The sequence below is a fragment of the Oculina patagonica genome, chromosome 7 (genome assembly GCF_052425735.1).
Source record: "Oculina patagonica isolate OP01 chromosome 7, crgOcupat, whole genome shotgun sequence".
NCBI classification, from domain to species: Eukaryota; Metazoa; Cnidaria; class Anthozoa; order Scleractinia; family Oculinidae; genus Oculina; species Oculina patagonica.
In genome coordinates this window covers 21,791,039-21,810,430 of record NC_135764.1, presented here as the reverse complement: position 1 = coordinate 21,810,430, position 19,392 = coordinate 21,791,039, and the positions used below count along the sequence as shown (strand labels likewise).

At 37.1% G+C, this 19,392-nt stretch overlaps 2 protein-coding genes across 3 annotated transcripts in view; one reads left to right on the top strand and one right to left on the bottom strand.

Moving 5' to 3' along the window:
- LOC144661548 (uncharacterized) overlaps positions 1-12,072 on the bottom strand; it is an 89,527-nt gene extending 77,455 nt beyond the window's left edge. Inside the window, exons 1-6 of one of the 2 annotated variants that reach the window (XR_013572298.1) lie at positions 11,949-12,072; positions 11,722-11,799; positions 11,138-11,305; positions 10,456-10,551; positions 9,849-10,062; positions 8,710-8,968 (exon numbers count right to left, since the gene is read on the bottom strand). Coding sequence is in view for 1 of the 2 variants with exons in the window: in XM_078522354.1 (XP_078378480.1) it covers positions 8,829-8,968; positions 9,849-10,062; positions 10,456-10,551; positions 11,138-11,305; positions 11,722-11,799; positions 11,949-11,951 (699 nt within the window). In the remaining variant the exon portion in view is untranslated. Of the gene's footprint in view, positions 1-8,027; positions 8,969-9,848; positions 10,063-10,455; positions 10,552-11,137; positions 11,306-11,721; positions 11,800-11,948 lie in introns of those variants that run through there. The other variant, XM_078522354.1, reaches the window with a different exon arrangement.
- A 3,321-nt stretch (positions 12,073-15,393) lies between these two features.
- Positions 15,394-19,165, top strand: LOC144661546 (uncharacterized). Its single transcript, XM_078522351.1, has 6 exons — positions 15,394-15,546; positions 15,734-15,820; positions 16,290-16,457; positions 17,010-17,105; positions 17,797-17,992; positions 18,655-19,165. The coding sequence occupies exons 1-6, from the start codon at positions 15,454-15,456 to the stop codon at positions 18,810-18,812; spliced, it is 798 nt and encodes a 265-aa protein (XP_078378477.1). The 5' UTR covers positions 15,394-15,453; the 3' UTR covers positions 18,813-19,165.
- Positions 19,166-19,392: the final 227 nt, after the last annotated feature.

Below are 19,392 nucleotides of genomic sequence, written 5' to 3'. Positions count from 1 at the left end.
CCATGTCAGTCGAATCCAGCTCTCCCACAGCAACTACGTAAATAGGCAGCTTTGCACACAGGTCCGCCATTTCGTCACTCAGCTGAGAGCGGTCTTCAAGAGTTCCAGTAACCTTTAGCTTCACTTCAGTTTGCGGTTTTGTTATCTTAACACCATCTTTGTTTTCCTAGTAGGGAAATAATATAAAATAGCAATTTTTTTTATTAGTCATGTTCTAAAAGTTCTAAAAAAGCGGTTGCAAGCTACAAAGATGTTCTCACTATCCCAGGGGGGGTACTCGAAGTATACATGACGGGGGCGTCCGACGTATTTTTTTGGGTTGAAAATTTATACGCTCGGTATTTTTTTGGGTCAAGAGATCTGTCACGTATTTTTTAGGTCTTACGTGCATTTTTTTGGGTCTTATCTCCGAGCAAACTTTTCGTTTCAGGTGTTCGTTGCGATCAGTGGATCAGAAAAATATCCATTCGAACTTTTTTCAGCGACGTGCATTAGAAAGTTCTGCTTAATTGAATAAATCAGTATTGAGGTATTTAAGTCTTGAATTTTTTTGGGTTGGAAATTTTGATGCCAGGTATTTTTTTAGGTCTAAAATTTTAGGCTTGTGTATTTTTTTGGGTTTGCAATATGAAGTTCTGTCGGACCCCCCCGACATGTATACTTCGAGTACCCCCCCCCCCCCCCCCTGGGCTCACTATTACTGAGCTGAGAAAATGTGGTGAGCATAAAATCGGAAGCTCGTACCTACATGTATCAGACAAAAACCGAGTATCGTAAGTTCGAATACCTTGTACTATTTTAATTTTCGTATGACCTTAGCTATAAGGATAAGGGGACGGTTCAAGTTTGGGAAATCAGAAATATAAACAGATGCAAAATCATGCCTTAAAACTACAACGGGCAACCACTGGAATTTGCACGATTAAATGCTGTGAATTTACAGCCACTGACTTGTCATTAACGAGCGGTTCCGAACGGAATTGCAGCAACAAAAATGCAACTTCGCGAAATTATCAAATAAATGCTATGCTTAAGCACAATTAACAAACTATATTTCAGTACTTCTTAAGCAGGACCGCCTCGTCACAAGAATTGCCCAACAAAAATAAAAAATAAATAAAATAAATAAAACAAGGTACAAAAATTAATGTCAAAGCACCAAAGATAAATAAAAACCTTCAAGAGAAGACTATTCTGTTAATAAACGATACATCTGGTTGAATCACAAGCGATATTATTATTACCGAAGACGCGAAAAGTCCACTGAAACTTGTTTATTGTGCAGTTTAATAGCCAGGGCGACATCGATGGAGTCCGTCAGCTGCACTCAACTAACGACTTTATTGATTTTCACTGTGTTCTTATTCGTCAGTCAAGTCTAACCATTCCTTGCAATTTAGAACTCTTTAGAATTGCGTTTGAATGTAAGAACGAATAAGACTCGTCTCGAAAATTTATGATTTCAGGTGAATTGAACCACGTAAACCGCCATGTTTGCTGTAATCATAATCCGTACACTACGACAAAAATCCTTTTTACTACCCCGCCAGACAAAAAAGGAAATCAAGAGACCTTTGGGGAGTGGAGAAGGGACACTGTCTCAGTCTTAATTTCTCAAAGGGCCAATTGCCTCACTTACCCCTTGACGGAGATTGCACACTGCCTTACCCAGCCCTAAACGTGGTCTAACAGAGAATTCAAACAGTTTTCATACACTTTTGCTTCAAGTAGTTCCGGCAGATAGAAATATTGACATCTTGCTTACTTGAAGTACCATGCTCCCTTCTAACCTGAACAGTTCTTCGTCCTACGCACTTGCGCTTAAAAGGAAATAGAAACTTACCAGAAGTTTCACTAACTCAGCTGGTTTAGGAACATCATCGGTTCCGTCACTTAAAAAGCAGGATTCATCCACTGGCAGACGGATCATCGTCAAATTCTGTAGAAAAATTATAGTTCGTTTAAATTGTCTGCGGATCAGTTCTGCGAAAGCTTTTGCATTAGAAGTGATTGCCTCACAAGTCACAATATCAGTTTTAGCTCCTAGTAGTAGTGCACAAATCATGTTTATTTGGTGGGTTCATTGATCAATCAATCAATTAATTAATTAATACAGAATCATGTTTAGGGTTTAATTCACACATAAGAGCCCGCTTACGTCCTTGCTCTCAAATTGTCTCCCATATATAACTCAGTGGTCAGAGCGTGGAACTGGTATCTAGAAGTTCATGGGTTCGACTCCCGTTGGGGTATTAGAAATTTTATTTCCCGAGTAATGTCGACTTGAAAACGTATCTTCATTTATTTATTTCCTGCAAATCACCATTTTACTTATTATAAAGACAAGTTTAGGTAATAATTAGTCGGAGTTGCAAAAGAGGTCATGACCGACTCAAGTTTCACAAGTTTCAACAATGCCGCAACTGAACTTTAAATAAAATTAGGCACAGAGAAATTAAAAATGCATAGCGCATGAACAGTTAAAATGAATAACCTTTTTGAAGTCGTAGACGATGTCACCCTCTTCGTTATCAGATGAAGTCTTAGGCACATGGAAAGTTTCAGTCTCGTTTTCAGTGTCAATGTCAATCTGTTCGTCATAATCCTTCCCGTCTTTGTTCATCTTCACTGTGTATTTTTTCACTGAATCACTCGCAGAATCCTGCAAAGTAAAAAAAGTGGAAAAAAATATCGAACTTGCTTACTGCTCATCTCAATAATATACTGCAGGAGGTTTCCCTCAGAGTTATTCAGGCGCGAAATACATTTTTGTACTTTTCGTCGGCACATCAAAGAGTCAAGCGTCCTAAAAACTGAACACATACTCAAAATCTCATAACTCCCAAATATACTATTAACAAAAATATGATACAACTTGTTAATGTTTAGATCAACAAAATGTTGTTGGCAAAAATGAAACAAGTCCATTGTCGGGAGACACAAATTACGCGATTGTCGTTGAATTTCTGTCATTCTTGTTATTAGTTTTACATTGACGGACTCTTAACTCAAACCAAATTTCTTTTTTAGGAAGAGTCTACAAAATACTTTACCTTATTGTTCGATCCACATTCACAAACGGACGCTGCAGATGTGGCAACGGCAAGGAAGGCAAGGCACAGAAAAAACACCTTCAATTTCTGATGACAGAAACAATTAAAATGTATTAAAGATTTGTAAAGATACATCACGTTTGCTTTAAATGCATTTGAATTGTGTCTTCTGAATTCTTTGAGACTGCTATGCATGATTTTCCCCCGCGCTTTAAGGATCGAGGCGAATACAATATTTTCCAACACCATCTTTCTCACCATCTTTCTGATATATAACAGCAAATTTCGACAGTTCTTCGTTCTTCTTCGTTCTTCCACTGAGTATGGATACAAATCCATGAGCGAACCTTTTTTATACCATACGAAGGCTACATAATGTTTCCTGATTCTTAACTTGATATTACGTATGTAAATGATATTTTGCATCTGAAATTGGTCAGACTGTCCTTGTTTCAGCTCCACTACGGAACATTTTTGACCTCACATTAGCAATTCCTTAAGCTATGGTGGTACTGCGCATTCTCAACAACTAACTATAAATCTAGTTCCCGATGTTAGCCTACCCCCCAACCTACATAGTTTCTTCCTACACGGGAAAGTGAAAAATTGTCCTGAGAAATTTTTTTCCTGAAGGCAAAATTTGGCTGGCTCTTTTAAAGGACACAGAAACCATAAAACAGGCTATACATTTTGATGTATCTATCTAAATGACTCCCAATCTCATTTTTTTAGCAGCAGCGTGACGATTGAATTTTATTAACTTCATCGCTAAACGTGACCTAGACTCAGACCTGTTCTAAGCTTTAATCAACGCTTCCTTCAGCAATCGTAGTATTGCGCATGTGCTACAGCACTTACGACAGATTACACCATCCCCATTTTCGTTGGCCGAATCGTCCTCAAAAGGAACTGGAACGAGTGTGATAAACACGCTAGTTTCGTCTTTCCCGCTAACTCACACATCACACATCAATATCGAAAGCGAGATTGTTTGTCATTTTATTAAGGCGAAATATGTATGCCAGAACGGATCAACTGAATTCTAGAATTCTAATGGTAAATAAAAAAGTCATGGCTTAAATAAAAGTTGAAAAGATCCCTGTATAAAATAAACTTGGCGTTTACGTATAGCAAAGCGTGAAAAAGTGACTGTGTAAAGGGTAAAGAGAATGCTTCTGTAACTTTGCGTTTAAACCTTTTAACTTACGTGTTTGTAACTCATGATTGTAGGATTTAAAAGTAGCATCAAGGATATTTTTAATCTAGGTAAAGGTGGAGGAATCAACTTATGAAACCGTTATGTTTCTGATGCAACACTGGAAGAGAATAAGACGGAAATATTTCTGCATTTGTTGGCGAATTTGTTAACAAATATTCCTCTTGAATGAGAAAAACTAATTAGTATTCTATATCTGCTGTTTAAAGATGGCTTAAAATAACCTGTGGTTGGGAATGCGCAGTAGGGTCATCTCTAAAGGAAGTGCTATATTGTTATTTATTTTTATTTTTTTAAAGAAGGGTTAGATCATTTCGTAGCAAAAGATTTAAATAAACCCGTTTAGTGACTGGGCCTTAGGAGTAATACGGAGCTGATACGCGAACAACTAATCCAAATAAGAATGAGAAAATTTGCCAGAGCATTCAGGTTAAATGTATCGAAATGTGTTACCAAAAATCGAGCCGTTGTTATGGACAACTCACAAACACGGAAGTCTTGCTCTTACAACTAAGCTGACTTTAAGTGACCACACATCAGCACTTCCTTCAGAGATGGCCTACTGCGCATTCGCAAGAACAGGCCATACACCTAGAGACTTACACACTTATAACCTTATAGACAACTGAAGAACAATGGATGGGAATGGCAAGCTAGTCTAAATTTAGCAGGACTAGGTATACGGAGCCTGGTTGGCGCAACGAGCCTATATTTTTATTGGACTATCCGCCGCTCAATCTGGCATTAAAAATGGTTAAAGTAGCACATTAAGTTTTTCAGCTTTTCAAAACTCAGGAAACATCGCAAGCGTGCGAACATTCCACTGAATTATTGGGACCTGTAAGCCCTACATATCACCCCCCCCCCCCCCTCCCCCAACAACACCACCTGACATGTGTTGAAGAAATTTACTCCATGACTTAGATATTACCTTGGTAGATGGGGAGCTTTTCCATTTGAGGCAAGACATAATATTGAATGTGACGGAATAGAAAACTTCAATAACGAAAAGCCCACTGAACTACATTAAAATTAAATGTACTAGCAGGTCAATTAAAGCTGAACGAAAACAGAATATGACTCCAGAGGATATTTAAATGAAACTTTTGTTTTGAAAAATAAAATAAATCTATCTTATCTCTACATGTATCGAAAAAGTAATATACTGTCCCAGGCATAAAAACAAATCCAGGAGTAATCATGTAGAGAAGCATAAATTATATGCTCTCAACAAGGGAATGCTAGAATAGCATATACTACAAAAAATTCAAACTATCGTCAATTCACTTCCTGGTTTATTAATTTAATTTGATAATTTTGCATGAAATAACAAGTTAACTAACTCCTTTTGTCGCCGCTTCAGTTGACGATCGGCCTCCAAAATTGTCTCGCAGACTGACTACCATATGACATTAGCCCGCAGCCTTCGTTCAAAGCCAATTTTTCATGTCCAAACAAAATTAAATCTCTTTCTGTTAGTATTGGCCAAGGAATTCAAATGCTTTCCCATGCCTTTTTGTTATTTTTCATTCCAACTACAGCAGTTTATAGTATACTAGCTATCTATCCTATAATATGTCTGTCTTTTGTTTCCTTAATTAAAAAGCATACCAGATTTCGGATCAAAACTCTCGATAACACTATTTCGTAATAAAACTGCTAAAAACAAACATATTCTCTGGTATACTGGGAAGTAACCCAAGTCTGACCTGTGTAATGCGTGATAAATATTTCAATAATCACTCTTATTAAAATATATAAATCGAAGTTAATGTTGCTCTTTTTGTAATTATGTTCCATAGCCCAGCACTACGCAAAGGTATCAAATACACAGGAATACAGACCAAGACAGTCAAGAACATGTTCCAAAGTCTGCTTGCATGTGCTGATTCAGTTTTTTAAAGACTTTCATCTCATAATTTTTCCTTATGTATATCTCTATGGACTGATTTTAATCTTATTAATTTTAAAACCCGCCGTAAATTGCTGCAGCTTGCTCAGTCAGTATTGCGCAGTGAAAAGGTTTCCTGTGGAAATTGTTTTGTTTTAATTTGTTTACGCTGTGTTAGGATGTTATTTCTTGACTTGATTCAGTTGACCTGCCACCAGATTGTTTCTTTGTTTTGGGCCTTTCATACTGTCTATACTGTTACATCCTTATTATGTCGTTTTCAATCTCTCCAACTTTTCGGCTAACATTTGAGTGTTTGAGCAAATGTTGCAAAAGGTTCAAACAGGATAAAGAGCTCTGCTGATGTTGGGTTTGTAGACCCGTTTCAGCGGGCTCGCAAGCCATGCAAGCCCAATATAAAGGCTGTAAAGGCTGACCGCAAGCAATCTAAGCTAACTGTAGACTAACCGGAGTGATATTTTGGCTAAAGATCAAGGTTACTGAGAAACGGCATAAAAATTGACCAATACCGCAATACCGCAAACCCAATGTCCCCCACCACGACTGAAATAAGTGCTAATACGAGCTGAAAAAAGGAATATCAGTCCAAATGCATCAATATATGTAATATCAAGTTAAGAATGAGGAAGCATTATGCAGCTTTCAGATGGCATAGAAAATGTTCGTTCATGGATTTCCATCCATACTCTGTGGAAATGTTTCAGTCTTGTGCCACAAGAACTGTAGCTTTACTGTTACAAGAGAAACATGGCAAGTATTATTTGACAATATTTTTATTTTCGGTCCATCAAATTAAATTCTCTTAAGAAAACGATATCAACTCAACAAGTTCTACAGCCTTTAAATAACTATTCGATTGCTGGTATCTGAGCGTACTCTTAAAACGAAAAATAAAATAAAAACAAACAAACTCTACAGCAATGTAATCAGAAAAGTTAGTTCGTTCTTTTTTTTTTTTTCTTCTCGCCGCATACGAGCGCCAACTTTAACTTGTCTAATCTGATCAACATCGAAACTACCTTGTGAGGTTGTTTAAATCATGCTCAGAATAAACGACATCAGTTTTGATCATGATTCCCGCAATGTACCGCCTGATGTGAACACCTTTTATAGCAAAACAGGTTTAATTCTTGATCAGACGAATCATGTTTCAGCCTTTTGTGACTTGTGTGAACACAGCATCAGTCACGGTGTCACGCCATACAATTCTAAGATCTACGCAGCCAGACCAGTTTGCAGTGATACAGTAAACTGCTTTATTTGCATTGTTTTCTTTCAAGGATACATTGTTAGGAAAAATGGTCAGCAAAACGGCTAATCAGCCAAGTTTAGGGCAATTTTGGATTCTGAAGCTGCTTTGCTGATGTTTTCCAACTTAGATCTTCTGCATTGATTTCTAAGGGATAATTCCAAGATAAACCAGGCAAATTCTAAGGTTTGTGTCAATTAAAATGTACAATCTGCGATACCGATGAAAAATTTGTGTTTTTGCCCATGTTGAATTAGGTCTTAAAACATGACTCAAAATGGAAGTTTACGCTCGATCGTCTGAAAATGGTGGAACTTGTCAAAATCACCTTCAAAGTTTTTCGTCTCGTGCGCTTAATTTCCACAGACCTAAACAAATGTAGTTTTTCCGGCTTTAAGGATTCCGCCGGCCTTAATTTCCAGATTACCGGGTTTCCGGGTTTCAGTCCGGCATTCCTGATTTTAGGACAACCCCAAGGGTCTAACAACCATATTACACATGAGAAGGGTTTATTTCAAGGTCAACCGCAAGTGAATTTTTCTCTTGCAAAAACAAATTTTAAGTAACAAGATTATTCAATAAAGATGAACCATCGACTTCTTTCATTCGCTTTTATTTTAGTAATAAAAATTATTTCAAGCTAACAATACTGGTCAGGTCTAAAACCTTGCACTGATAACAAACCTAACTTAAAACAACGATTACAGCAGACTATAAACTTTACAAGCATATGCATTTCGCCAGCTGAAACACTCAAAACACTACACATTCGTTTTCTATAAAATATTTAAATTTCACGCGGGATGAAGTGTTGGTTACCAATGTCTTCTAATACATTATTCTGTCGAAAATGTGATGTAAAATTAAACTAATCAACATATAAAAACCTCTTCAAGTGCTATAAGCCCAGGGTTTATAATTGGACATTAAACCATACATTCTATTAAATGCTTTTCATTGCTGCTACATATTTCTAGCGATGTTAGTCTATAAAAAGAGCTAAAATGACTGACTATCAAATTGTTGTTTCATTTTAGGTGGCTTATTACAGTTAAGCCCGTTCAAAAGAGCGTAATTTAGAACTTTTTTGTAAAATGCTTAGATATGATTTTTCTTTCTTAATTATTGTTTGATACAGCATACAACCATCATATCTGATACGGGAGCATTGCAAAACGACCAAATGCCAAAGAGGACTGGGCGCTAGTACTTGTCGAGTCTCAGAAAAAATCGTGTTAGTCTGAGGAAAACTATAGTAAGCCACCTTAAATAAAATTACCTTTTGTCACGGGTTAACGGTCCTTGTGCAGCGTGAAAAGCTTATACTTTATTTTAAATTTATATTGCAAAGCGAATGATTATCGTCCCTTAATTTTTGATCAGTCTTCTCGAGCTTTATTAACAAACTCTGCGACATTTATTATTACAGATGTTGTAGCACACACCCCAAGAATAGCAAACCCTATTGCATTGATAGGAGCACACGGTCCTGCAAACCCGCTGTACCACGCGACGAACCACGCGGGACCCCCAGCCACCTAAAACAAGGAAAACAAAAGTTCAGAAAATTGTATTATTACTGTTTAATCATTGATACCAATACAACTAGTTTGAGAGCTATAAAGTTTGCTACAATTAAAATAAGGCCAAGTATATTGGAACAATTACGTCCAACTTGTAAGGCAATCTCATACGAAGTTGATGTATTCCGTAAAATTAGTTCTAGTACTAAATTAGTCCCCGGTAATACGGGCAACATTTTTGTTCAACTTGTCTCGCAACATTGTTGCATTGCAAGTTGAACGAGTTGTTGCCCGTATTACTACCGCGCGCTCAACTTGTCTCGCAACAAATTTCGGTGTTGCAAGTTGCAGCAACATGTTGCACAAAGTAGAACTGAGTTCTACTTTTTGCAACAATTTTTTTCAACTTGCAACACCGAAATTTGTTGCGAGACAAGTTGAGCGCGCGGTTAAGTAATACGGGCAACAACTCGTTCAACTTGCAATGCAACAATGTTGCGAGACAAGTTGAACAAAAATGTTGCTCGTATTACCGGGCCTTTAGGCAGCCCACGGGTCCAATGACAAAAACACTTTCCTCTTATCTCCACCATGGTACGGGCTTGATAACACCTCCGAACAAAATTGGTTTTCTTGTCGTTCAATCAGATTGCCAAGTCGACATAAAAAATGTCACGTTTTTGCACAATAGTTCCACAGAAAATTGGCAATTATTGGTTTAAAGACAGATTTCAATTGCCTCTACAATGCACTCGATAGATGGTTATTAACTAATCTAAAACAAGAGCTTTTCTTATTGCTGAAATACTAGAAGTTATTATCAATATTGGGAAACTATGCAAATCGAAATTTTAATTCTATAGCTTATAATGCAGTTTCAAAGTCTTTCACTTACGTTTTGCGACCACTTTAGTTATAGACGTAGGTTTAGGTGTAGGTTGAACCATGTCAGTCGAATCCAGCTCTCCCTCAGCAACTACGTAAATAGGCAGCTTTGCACACAGGTCCGCCATCTCATCACTCAGCTCAGAACGGTCTTCAAGAGTTCCAATAACCTTGAGCGTCACTTCAGTTTGCGGCTTAGTTATCTTAACACCATCTTTGCTTTCCTAGTAGGAAATAATTTAAAAGGCAAAATTCTTTATTAGTTGCGTATGTTCTACAAATTCTAAGAAAGCGATTGCAAGCTACAAAGATGTTCTGGGCCGCGAAAATTTTGAGCATGATATCGAAGATCACGACTGGAAACTAGTACCTACATGTACCAGACAAAAACCGAGTTTCGTTATACCTAATACGCTGTATATAATTTACATCCTCAATCATATGACCTGAGCTGTAAAGAGGACCGGATCAGGGGGTGGATCAAGATGCGAAATCAAACCCTTAAAGACTGACTTTCAACTAACATGGGCAAGTATTGCAAGATTGCAGGAAGAATTGTTTTCTTCATTGATTCTCTTGATTGATGTTTAGTGGATCGAGTTGCTGTGAAAACCTACCAGAAGTTTCACTAGCTCAGCTGGTTTAGGAACATCATCGGTTCCGTCACTCAAAAAGCAGGATTCTTTCACTGGCAGACGGACCATCGTCAAATTCTGCAGAAAAAAAGTCGATAAAATTATCTATGGATCAGTTGCACGAAAGCTTTTGGAAAAAGTGAATTAATGCTTCACTAGCCACTATACTGGTTTCAACTGAAAATTTACAAGGATCATCTTTCCTAGTAACTTTTCTTGATTAAGAAAAATCAAGTTGATTTGCTGGGTCATTAATTAATTCAGTATTATGTCTACGGTTTTAATAATTTAACCAGAAGAACGATTTTAGGCGTCCTTGCCCTCAAAAGTCCCCCATCGCTCAGTAGTCAGGGCGTGGAACTGGTATCTTAGAAGTTCAATGGTTCGACTCCTTAAAGTTTCAAAAATTTTAGTTCCTGTCAAAATTAATATCGACTTGAAAACACTTCTTCATTGCTTTATTTCTTGCAAATCATTATTTCACTTATGGTAAAGACAGGTAAAAGATAAAAGAGAGTCAGAAATACAAAAAGAGGTCATGACCGACGTGCATTAAAAATATTCAAGTCTCGACACGCCACAACAGATCATTGAACAAAACTAGCACCAGGAGAAAAAAAAACCTATTGCTAAGTAAATCGTATGAACAGTAAATATGAATAACCTTTTTGAAGTCGTAGATGATGTCACCCTCTTCGTTATCAGATGAAGTCTTTGGCACATGGAAAGTTTCTGTTTCGTCCTCAGTGTTGATGTCAATCTGTTCGTCATAATCTTTCCCGTCTTTGTTCATCCTCAATGTGTATTTTTTCACTGAATCACTCGCAGAATCCTGTAATGTTAAAAAATTATCGGACTTGCAATTGCAGGGTTAACAAGAAGAGATAGAGTAAAGCATGCTACAAACTAAACATTCGCAAAATCTCATGAAACCAAAATATACCATTAACAAAAAAACATGATATTACTTGCTTGTTCTTTTTTGACAGAATCCTTGACAAAAATTAAACAAATTTAAATAAAGCTGGTGAATTATGATTCGTACTTAGACATTTCCAGTCCATTAAGAGGATGAGAAACAAATTAGCGAATGTTTTCTTCAATTTATTTGCATTCAATGAACTAATCTCAGAAAGAGTTTATAAAAGAACACCATGTTTGGAATATTGCATTGAGCTCTTTTCTATTTTAAGCCAGGTTCTCAAAAGTTAACGTTTATCTGCATCAAATGCTGTCACTTAAATTTACCTTTTCGTAAGATCCACATTCACAAACAGACGTGGCAACAGCAAGGAAGGCAAAACACAGAAGGAAAACCTTGAATTTCTGTTGACAAAAACAAGTAAAATGTTATTAAAGCAATAGTGCCCTCTGAGTTCTTAATGAGACTGCATGTAAAGCGTACGTACTACAAAGGCTATGTAATTTCCCCAGCGCTTTAAGGCGGTGAATAAAGATTTTTATATAAAACTTACCATCTTTCCGATAACAGCAAACTCCAACAGTTCTTCGTTCTTCTTGTGGCACAGGACTTAAACCTTTTCCCGCCGAGTATGGGTTCAGATCCATGAGTGAACCTTTTTTATACCATCTGAAGGTTGCCTGATGTTTCCTAATTCTTAACATGATAGTACGGATGTAAATGATATTTTGCACCTGAAATTGGTCAAACCGTTCTTGTTTCAGCTCCACTACGGAACATTTTTGACCTCACATTAGCAATTCCTTAAGCTATGGTGGTACTGCGCATTCTCAACAACTATTCACCCACTTCCCGATGTCCCCTACCCCCAACCTACATAGGTTCTTCTTACACAGGAAAGTTGAGAACATTTCCTGCAGTAAATTATTTATGACGGCAAAATTTGGCTGAATTTTAAAAAGGCCATGCATGAAAAAAAGAAGGCTATACATTTTTCTGTATTGATCTAAATAACTCACAATTGGTTTTATCGAGCAGCAGCGTGACATGTAACTCGATTACTACACTTCCTTCATCAACATTTATGACCTCCAATTAGTACTTCCTTTAGTTATGGTACTATTGCGCATTCTCGTCGACTATAATTGCCCAGTTATTGGACTCACCCTACTCCAAGCTACATAGCTTAGGTTCTTCTTACCACTTTGGAGAGCCTTGAATTTGCCCCGGAGTAAGAAGTTTTAAAAGGACACGCATAAATCAAAATAAAGGCTATTCATATCGTTTTCATGTATGTATCTATTAAATGACTCACAATGGATTTCTTTTTAGCAGCAGCGTGACACTTTTTAAATGAAAATAAATTCGCCATACGCTGTGACCTCGACTCTGACCTGTTCTAAGCTACAATCAACACTTCCTTCAGCAACCGTAGTATTGCGCATGTGTTGCAGCGTATTTAACAGTCCACAAGTTCGTTGGCCGAATCGTCCTCAAAAGGAACTGGAACGAGTGTGATAAACACGCGAGTTTCCCACTTATTCAGACGTCACACATCAATATCTAGCTAGAGAAACATAGAGATCATTTTAAGATAAAATATGTGTGCTGGGACGGCTCAACTGATTTCTAATAGTATATAAAGATGGCACTGGGACGTATATATACTTTCCACGCACAAAACCTACCAAAATGCCAAGCGTAAAAAATAGCGTTGTGTTAAGGGTAAAGAGACTGCTTTAGCATCTTTGCCTTTAAACGTTTTAACTTAAGCGTTGTTAACTCACGATTGTAGGATTTAATATAAGCGAGGCAAAGGTGTAAGAATCACTTATGAAACCGTTGATGTTTCTGATGCAATAAGAGAATAATACGGAAATAATTCTGCATTCAATGAAAAAAATAATTAATATTCTATATCTGCTGTTTCACGATGATTTAAAATAACCTGTGGTTGGGAATTCGCAATAGGGCTGTCTCTGAAGGAAGTGCTAATGTGTGGTATTTTTAGAAGTTGGATCATTTCGTAATATGTTTATTAAGAAACTAAAGACGTTCAGCAACTTGTCTATGCGACCTTAAATGTGGAGAACTAGTTCCAATTTTACGTGTAAATTTTTACATATCCGTTGAATTGCAAGAATAAGGGGAAATAAAACCTGAAGGCTCTACAGCGGCTAAAAATGTGTTTAGAGAGATCGAGCCGCTGTTCTGGAAAACATACACAGACGGGAGTCTTGCTCTTACAACAGTGACCCTTAATTATAACGTGACCACAGATTAGCACTTCCTTCCGAGATGACGTTACAGCGTATTTGTAACGACAGCTTATACGCTTATAGAGCTATACAATGTCGTTTATTGAGGTTTGCGGCTCGACAGGCATTGTGTTGAAAACACTACAACATTTACATAAACTAAACTCTGTACATGTTCGCTAAATTAGTGAAAATTTGCTAAGGGTCTCAACAGTTCTGTCCAAGATTGTAGCAGGTCAGTCAAGTCACGAAATAGGATCCTAACACAGCAAACATTAACGAAAACAAAATATGTCATAAAAAAGGACCTCATCTCGACCTGCATCAAAAACATAATTTATTGTTCCAGGCGTAAAATAAATCCACAATAATGCTGCAGACAAGTATTAATTACATGCTCTCAAAAAGGAAATTTTACAATAGGATATACTACAACATTACAGACAATCGTCGATTCACTTTCTTGTTTTAACAGTCCCGTAGGGAGAGGGAGTGCGATGGTTGCGTCTGCTGACATCGCCTTGGATGCCCGCTCACTGTGAAGTCCGCTCATTGTGAAGAAAAAATATGAAAACAAATAAATAAAGGGAAATGCCTTTTTTTTACTTCGACTGTTTACTTTCAATATGGTCCTTTGAGTTGAAGGTCCACCATTTGTACAATCATGTGGTATATTTTGGACCAAATTGTATGATTCTAGGTTAATTTCAACGATTCATTCTACCTAATGTCCTTCATAGTCGAACCGTTCGAAGTACCATTAATATTCCCAGGCGCTAGCAAAAAAAAGAGGAGACTGGGTAATTGATGGGCTCGGAAGCAACCAAGAAGGTTGGAGCTTGCCACAGTGTTAAAAGATCAACAAACCGACTCTGGCTGATCATGATGTAATTACCATTTGACACTGAAATGGAGAAACCTATCTTTTTCCTGTCTTCCTTCTGTGTACTGCCCTCATTGTTAGCTAAATAAATTGTAAATTACGTTTTTAAGGTTCTGTTTAAAAATGTACCAGAATTAATGTCGTTGTTACCTTCACTTTTATCACGAAATGCTGTCTCAGATAACCTATTATTTCTAAATTTCCTAGGGGAGGATACCCCAAGACCCCCCTACGTTATCTCGCCCGCAGTGCTCATGCAAAATCCTGGTTACGGGCCTGAGTTTATTAATGCGATGGTTCAATATGGGTTCGGCGATTGGCCTCCAAAACTGCCTTGCAGACAAGCATATTACATCAGTCCGAAGGCATCGTGCAAAGCTCATTTTCCATGTCCAAACATAATTAAGTGCTCATGCGCAATACTACGGTTACTGAAGGAAGCGTTTGTCAAGCAGCTACTCGAAAAACAATCTATTGCGAGTCATTTAGATAAATACATAAAAAATGTATAGCCTTTTTATTGTTTCTGTAGGTCCTTTTAAAAAGTGAGCCACATTTTGCCGCAATGTCACACCTTATTGCTAAGTGTATTACACATTAAACGTTTATTGTATTGTATTGTATTGTATTGTAGGACAAATTCTCCTCGGACAAATTTTCAACTTTTCCGTGTAGGAAAGACCTATGTAGGTTGGGGGTAGGGTAACACCGGGAACTGGATTTATATTTGTTGAGAATGCGCAGTACAACCATAGCTTAAGGAATTGCTAATGTGAGGTCATAAATGTTCCTTAGTAGAGCTGAAACAAGGACAGTCCGACCAATTTCAGGTGTAAAATATCATTTACATTCGTAATATCAAGTTAAGAATCAGGAAACAATAGGTAGCCTTCAGATAGTATAAAAATGGCTCTCTCATGGATTTGTATCCATACTCGGTGCAAAAAGGTGTAAGTCCTGTGCCACAAGAAGAACGAAGAACTGTTGGAGTATTCTGTTGTAACAAGATGGTAAGTTTTATTTGACAATACTTTTATTTGCCGCCTAAAAGCTCTTGAAAAATTCATAGCCCTATGTAGTACATATGCTTCCCATGCAGTCACAAAAGAACTCAGATGGCACTATTGGAATGCTTTAAGACAAATGTGATAGCTCTTGAACAAATCTTTAATACATTTTACTTATTTCTTTCGCCAGGAGTTTAAGGCGTTCCTTCTTTGTTTTGCCTTCCTTGTTGTTGCCACATCTGCAGCGTCCGTTTGTGAATGTGGATCCGACAAAAAGGTATAGAGTGGCGTCATTTGATGGGGGTGAATTCAAGCGATAGATTTTACGTTAACGTTATATATATTTGTAGCATCGGCTTGAAAGTACCTTAAAATTGCTCAAAAAAGCGTTCGATAAATTAAAAAATAAATTGGATGTACCGATATTTATAATGAAAGCCATGCAGCCATTGAAGACATTATTAATTTGCTAATTCGTGACTCCCAACAATGGACGTAACGTCCATTTTACGAGATTTTTTGTTTGACAAGAATATTCTATTAACCCATAAGCAAGCTTTTGTCAGTGGTATATTTTGGTTTGATACGATTTTGAGCAAAAGGTGTGAAATATGGGAGGCACTATCCCTTTTTTCGGAAGAGCTTGAGTTGTCAAAGAGAGGACCGCTTGCAGTATATTAACGCTAGCAAAACAAAAAAGTTTACTCTGACTCTGATAGTTTTTTAATACTCTTCTAACTTTGCAGGGTTCTTCGAGTGATTCAGTGAAAAAATACACACTAAAGATGAACAAAGATGGGAAGGATTATGACGAAGAGATTGACATTGACACTGAAAACGAGACTGAAACTTTCCATGTGCCTAAGACTTCCACTGATAATGAAGAGGGTGACATCGTCTACGACTTCAAAAAGGTTATTCATGTGCTTAATACGTTTTCAAATTTCCTGTTTCTAGTTTATTTTAAGAACAGTTGCAGACATTTTAGAAACTTGATTACTTTAATGCACATCGGGCACGACCGTATATTTGTATCTTATTTTTATCTAAACTTGTCTTTGAAATGGTAATTTGCAGGAAACAAATAAATGAAGGAACGTTTTAAACGAAACTACTCAGGAAATAACTCAGTGAGAGTAACTTCTTAATGTAGATAAAATTTCGACTCCCTGACCACTGAGCTTTCATTGGGAAACCTTTTTGAAAGCAAGGACGTAAATAGGTCGTTATATGTGCCTTAAACTGTTGACATATGCTTGATACCAAATTAACTAGTGGTCCCAACAAATCAACATGATTTGTTTCAACATGTTTTATGAACTAAAAACCATTTTTGAATCAAGATCAGTTACAATCATGGAAAAATATCCTTCCTTGCCGATATTGTGACTTGTGACTTATGTAAACGTTTAAGGCTTTCGCGGAACTGTTCGGCAGATAATTTAATCGACCTTTTTTTTCTGCAGAATTTGACTATGATCCGTCTGCCAGTGGAAAAATCATGTTATTTAAATGAAGGGACTAATGATGTTCCTAAACCAGCTGAGTTAATGAAACTTCTGGTAAGTTGCTATTTCCTCAATATTAATGACAAGTTGTTGTAAATTAACAGTAATTAGAAAAAAACATCCAAGATAAGAATCGATGAATAAAACACCTGTACATTGATAGTGCAAATGAGGATCTTCCCTAAACTTTTAAGGTTTGTAACTTCAAAACGACGAAAGCTACAGCCACCAATACTGGCCACTTTTCCTAAAATTGCTATAGCAACATTTTGACACTAGTATCACGTGACCATTAGCAATGACTTTGCCATGGCAACCGCTTTATAACGGTGATGTTTTGTATTTTTACGCTTAATTTAGAACCAGTGCATCACATAATTAATTATTAATTATAAAATGCTAAAATCATCTCTCCTGTAATTCCATTATTGTCTCGTTTTTTCTACTTTTAAAGCATTTTCATCGGGGACATTTCAGTCACTAGCTCTTATTTTTAAGTTACTTAATGAAAAAGAAGAAATTCAAGATGTTGGAACCAAAATGGCGGCTATTTAAAACGTCATAATGATGTCATTGTTTTTTTTGCTAATGACAACCGAAGTTCAATCAGAAACGAAGATTTCTGTCTGGTACATGTGGTTACGGGCTCAATGAGAACATCTTTGTTGCTTGCAATTGCCTTCTTTGAACTTTTGGAACATGACTAATAAAGAACTTTGTCTTTTCAAAATTCTTTTCCCGCTAGGAAAGCAAAGATGGTGTAAAGATAACTAAGCCGCAAACTGAAGTGAAGCTAAAGGTTGTTGGAACTCTTGAAGACCGCTCTCAGCTGAGTGACGAAATGGCGGACCTGTGTGCAAAGCTGCCTATTTACGTAGTTGCCGAGGGAGAGCTGGATTCGACTGGTATGGTTCAATCTACGAGCAAGGTCCCTGCAAAACGTAAGTGAAATACTTGCAACAGAGTACTTCTCAAAAAATTGTCATCAGTAGTGAAGCGATTAATACCGATTTCAGCTTGGACTTCAGGCACAAAGCCCAGATTAATGTACTTTTGTTAAATGTATCGTTTCGCTTGATGAGATGATGAGATGAGGGTTTCAACGGGGAGGGGGAGGATTTCATTGACAGTTGACGGTTTAATCAAAATAAAATTTCTGTCAAGATTTCAACTTAATGTTAAATTTGGTTTCCCATGTGTTCTAGAATTTGTTTTTGATCTTTCAATCAAGTTAAATTTTAACATCGTATTCCAAGACATCTAATAATTATTTTATCAATGCAAAAATTATGAATTTATGAATGAATAATTAAAATGAACATTTCGACACCTGAAATACTCTCAGATTAAAGCAAGTAAACTGGTTTACCAGTTAAATTATTCGCTGAGAGCCAGAAAGTTCGAGATGAGTAGCTAAAATCATGAGATTTTTAAAGACCTTTAAACCGTTTTGACCGCTAACACAAACTGCCTTTTTGGCGGTTAACCTTGCAGCCCTGGTCTTAGGAGACAGCTACACGCAGGCTAGCGAAACGAAAGAGCGTATTGTAACGTGCTTAACAGTACCTGTATTTCACTCATGAACTTTTGTTTCTTGTTTAAGGTTCCAAACGTGGCGTGTTACGCTATGTGTGTAGTTTGGTGTGTCGCCCTAGGTGCAGGAAGGTGTGCGGTGGTTGGGTTTGCACTAACCTGTGTACTTACGGCTGCAGCAATGTTTGTCGCTGGATCATAGTCGCTGCAGTTAGTGCACTCGGGTAAAATGATTCTACCAGGTCATAGCCAATTGACAGGAAGTTCATGCAACTAATCTAAAGCTAAGCTATAAGGTTTTAAAAGTTTTTATTCAATTCAAGAAATCCTTCGCTTTGTTTGGTCTAAATTAGATATCAGCCGTTTATATTGTACTAGGACCATGTACTAGGATGAACAAAAAGCTAATTTTATTTTAGTCAAACCACAATTTTTTTTACAATTGGTCATTCGTATTACCTTGTTTTGTTGCAACTGTTATAACAAAAAAAAACATAGATGTAAAACATGATGTACTGATTAGCATGTACATGTTTTGTGTCATTTAAACGAAACAAATAAAGTAACTTGCTGTAACAAAATCTTTGTTTGCCTCTAATTTGTACGGAAAAACCCCTGGGCTTTTCCACGTTTCTTTTTGATGGGCTTATTTATAATTTTCGGTGAGGTCCTATATACTGGGGTCTTATTTTCCGATGGCACTTTGCGAATATTTGGGTTTGTTAGGGAAAGAGATACATCGATGCGTCTGCATCCAAAACGAATACATACGGGGAATACGGGGAACCCTTTTTGAAATTTAAAAGTA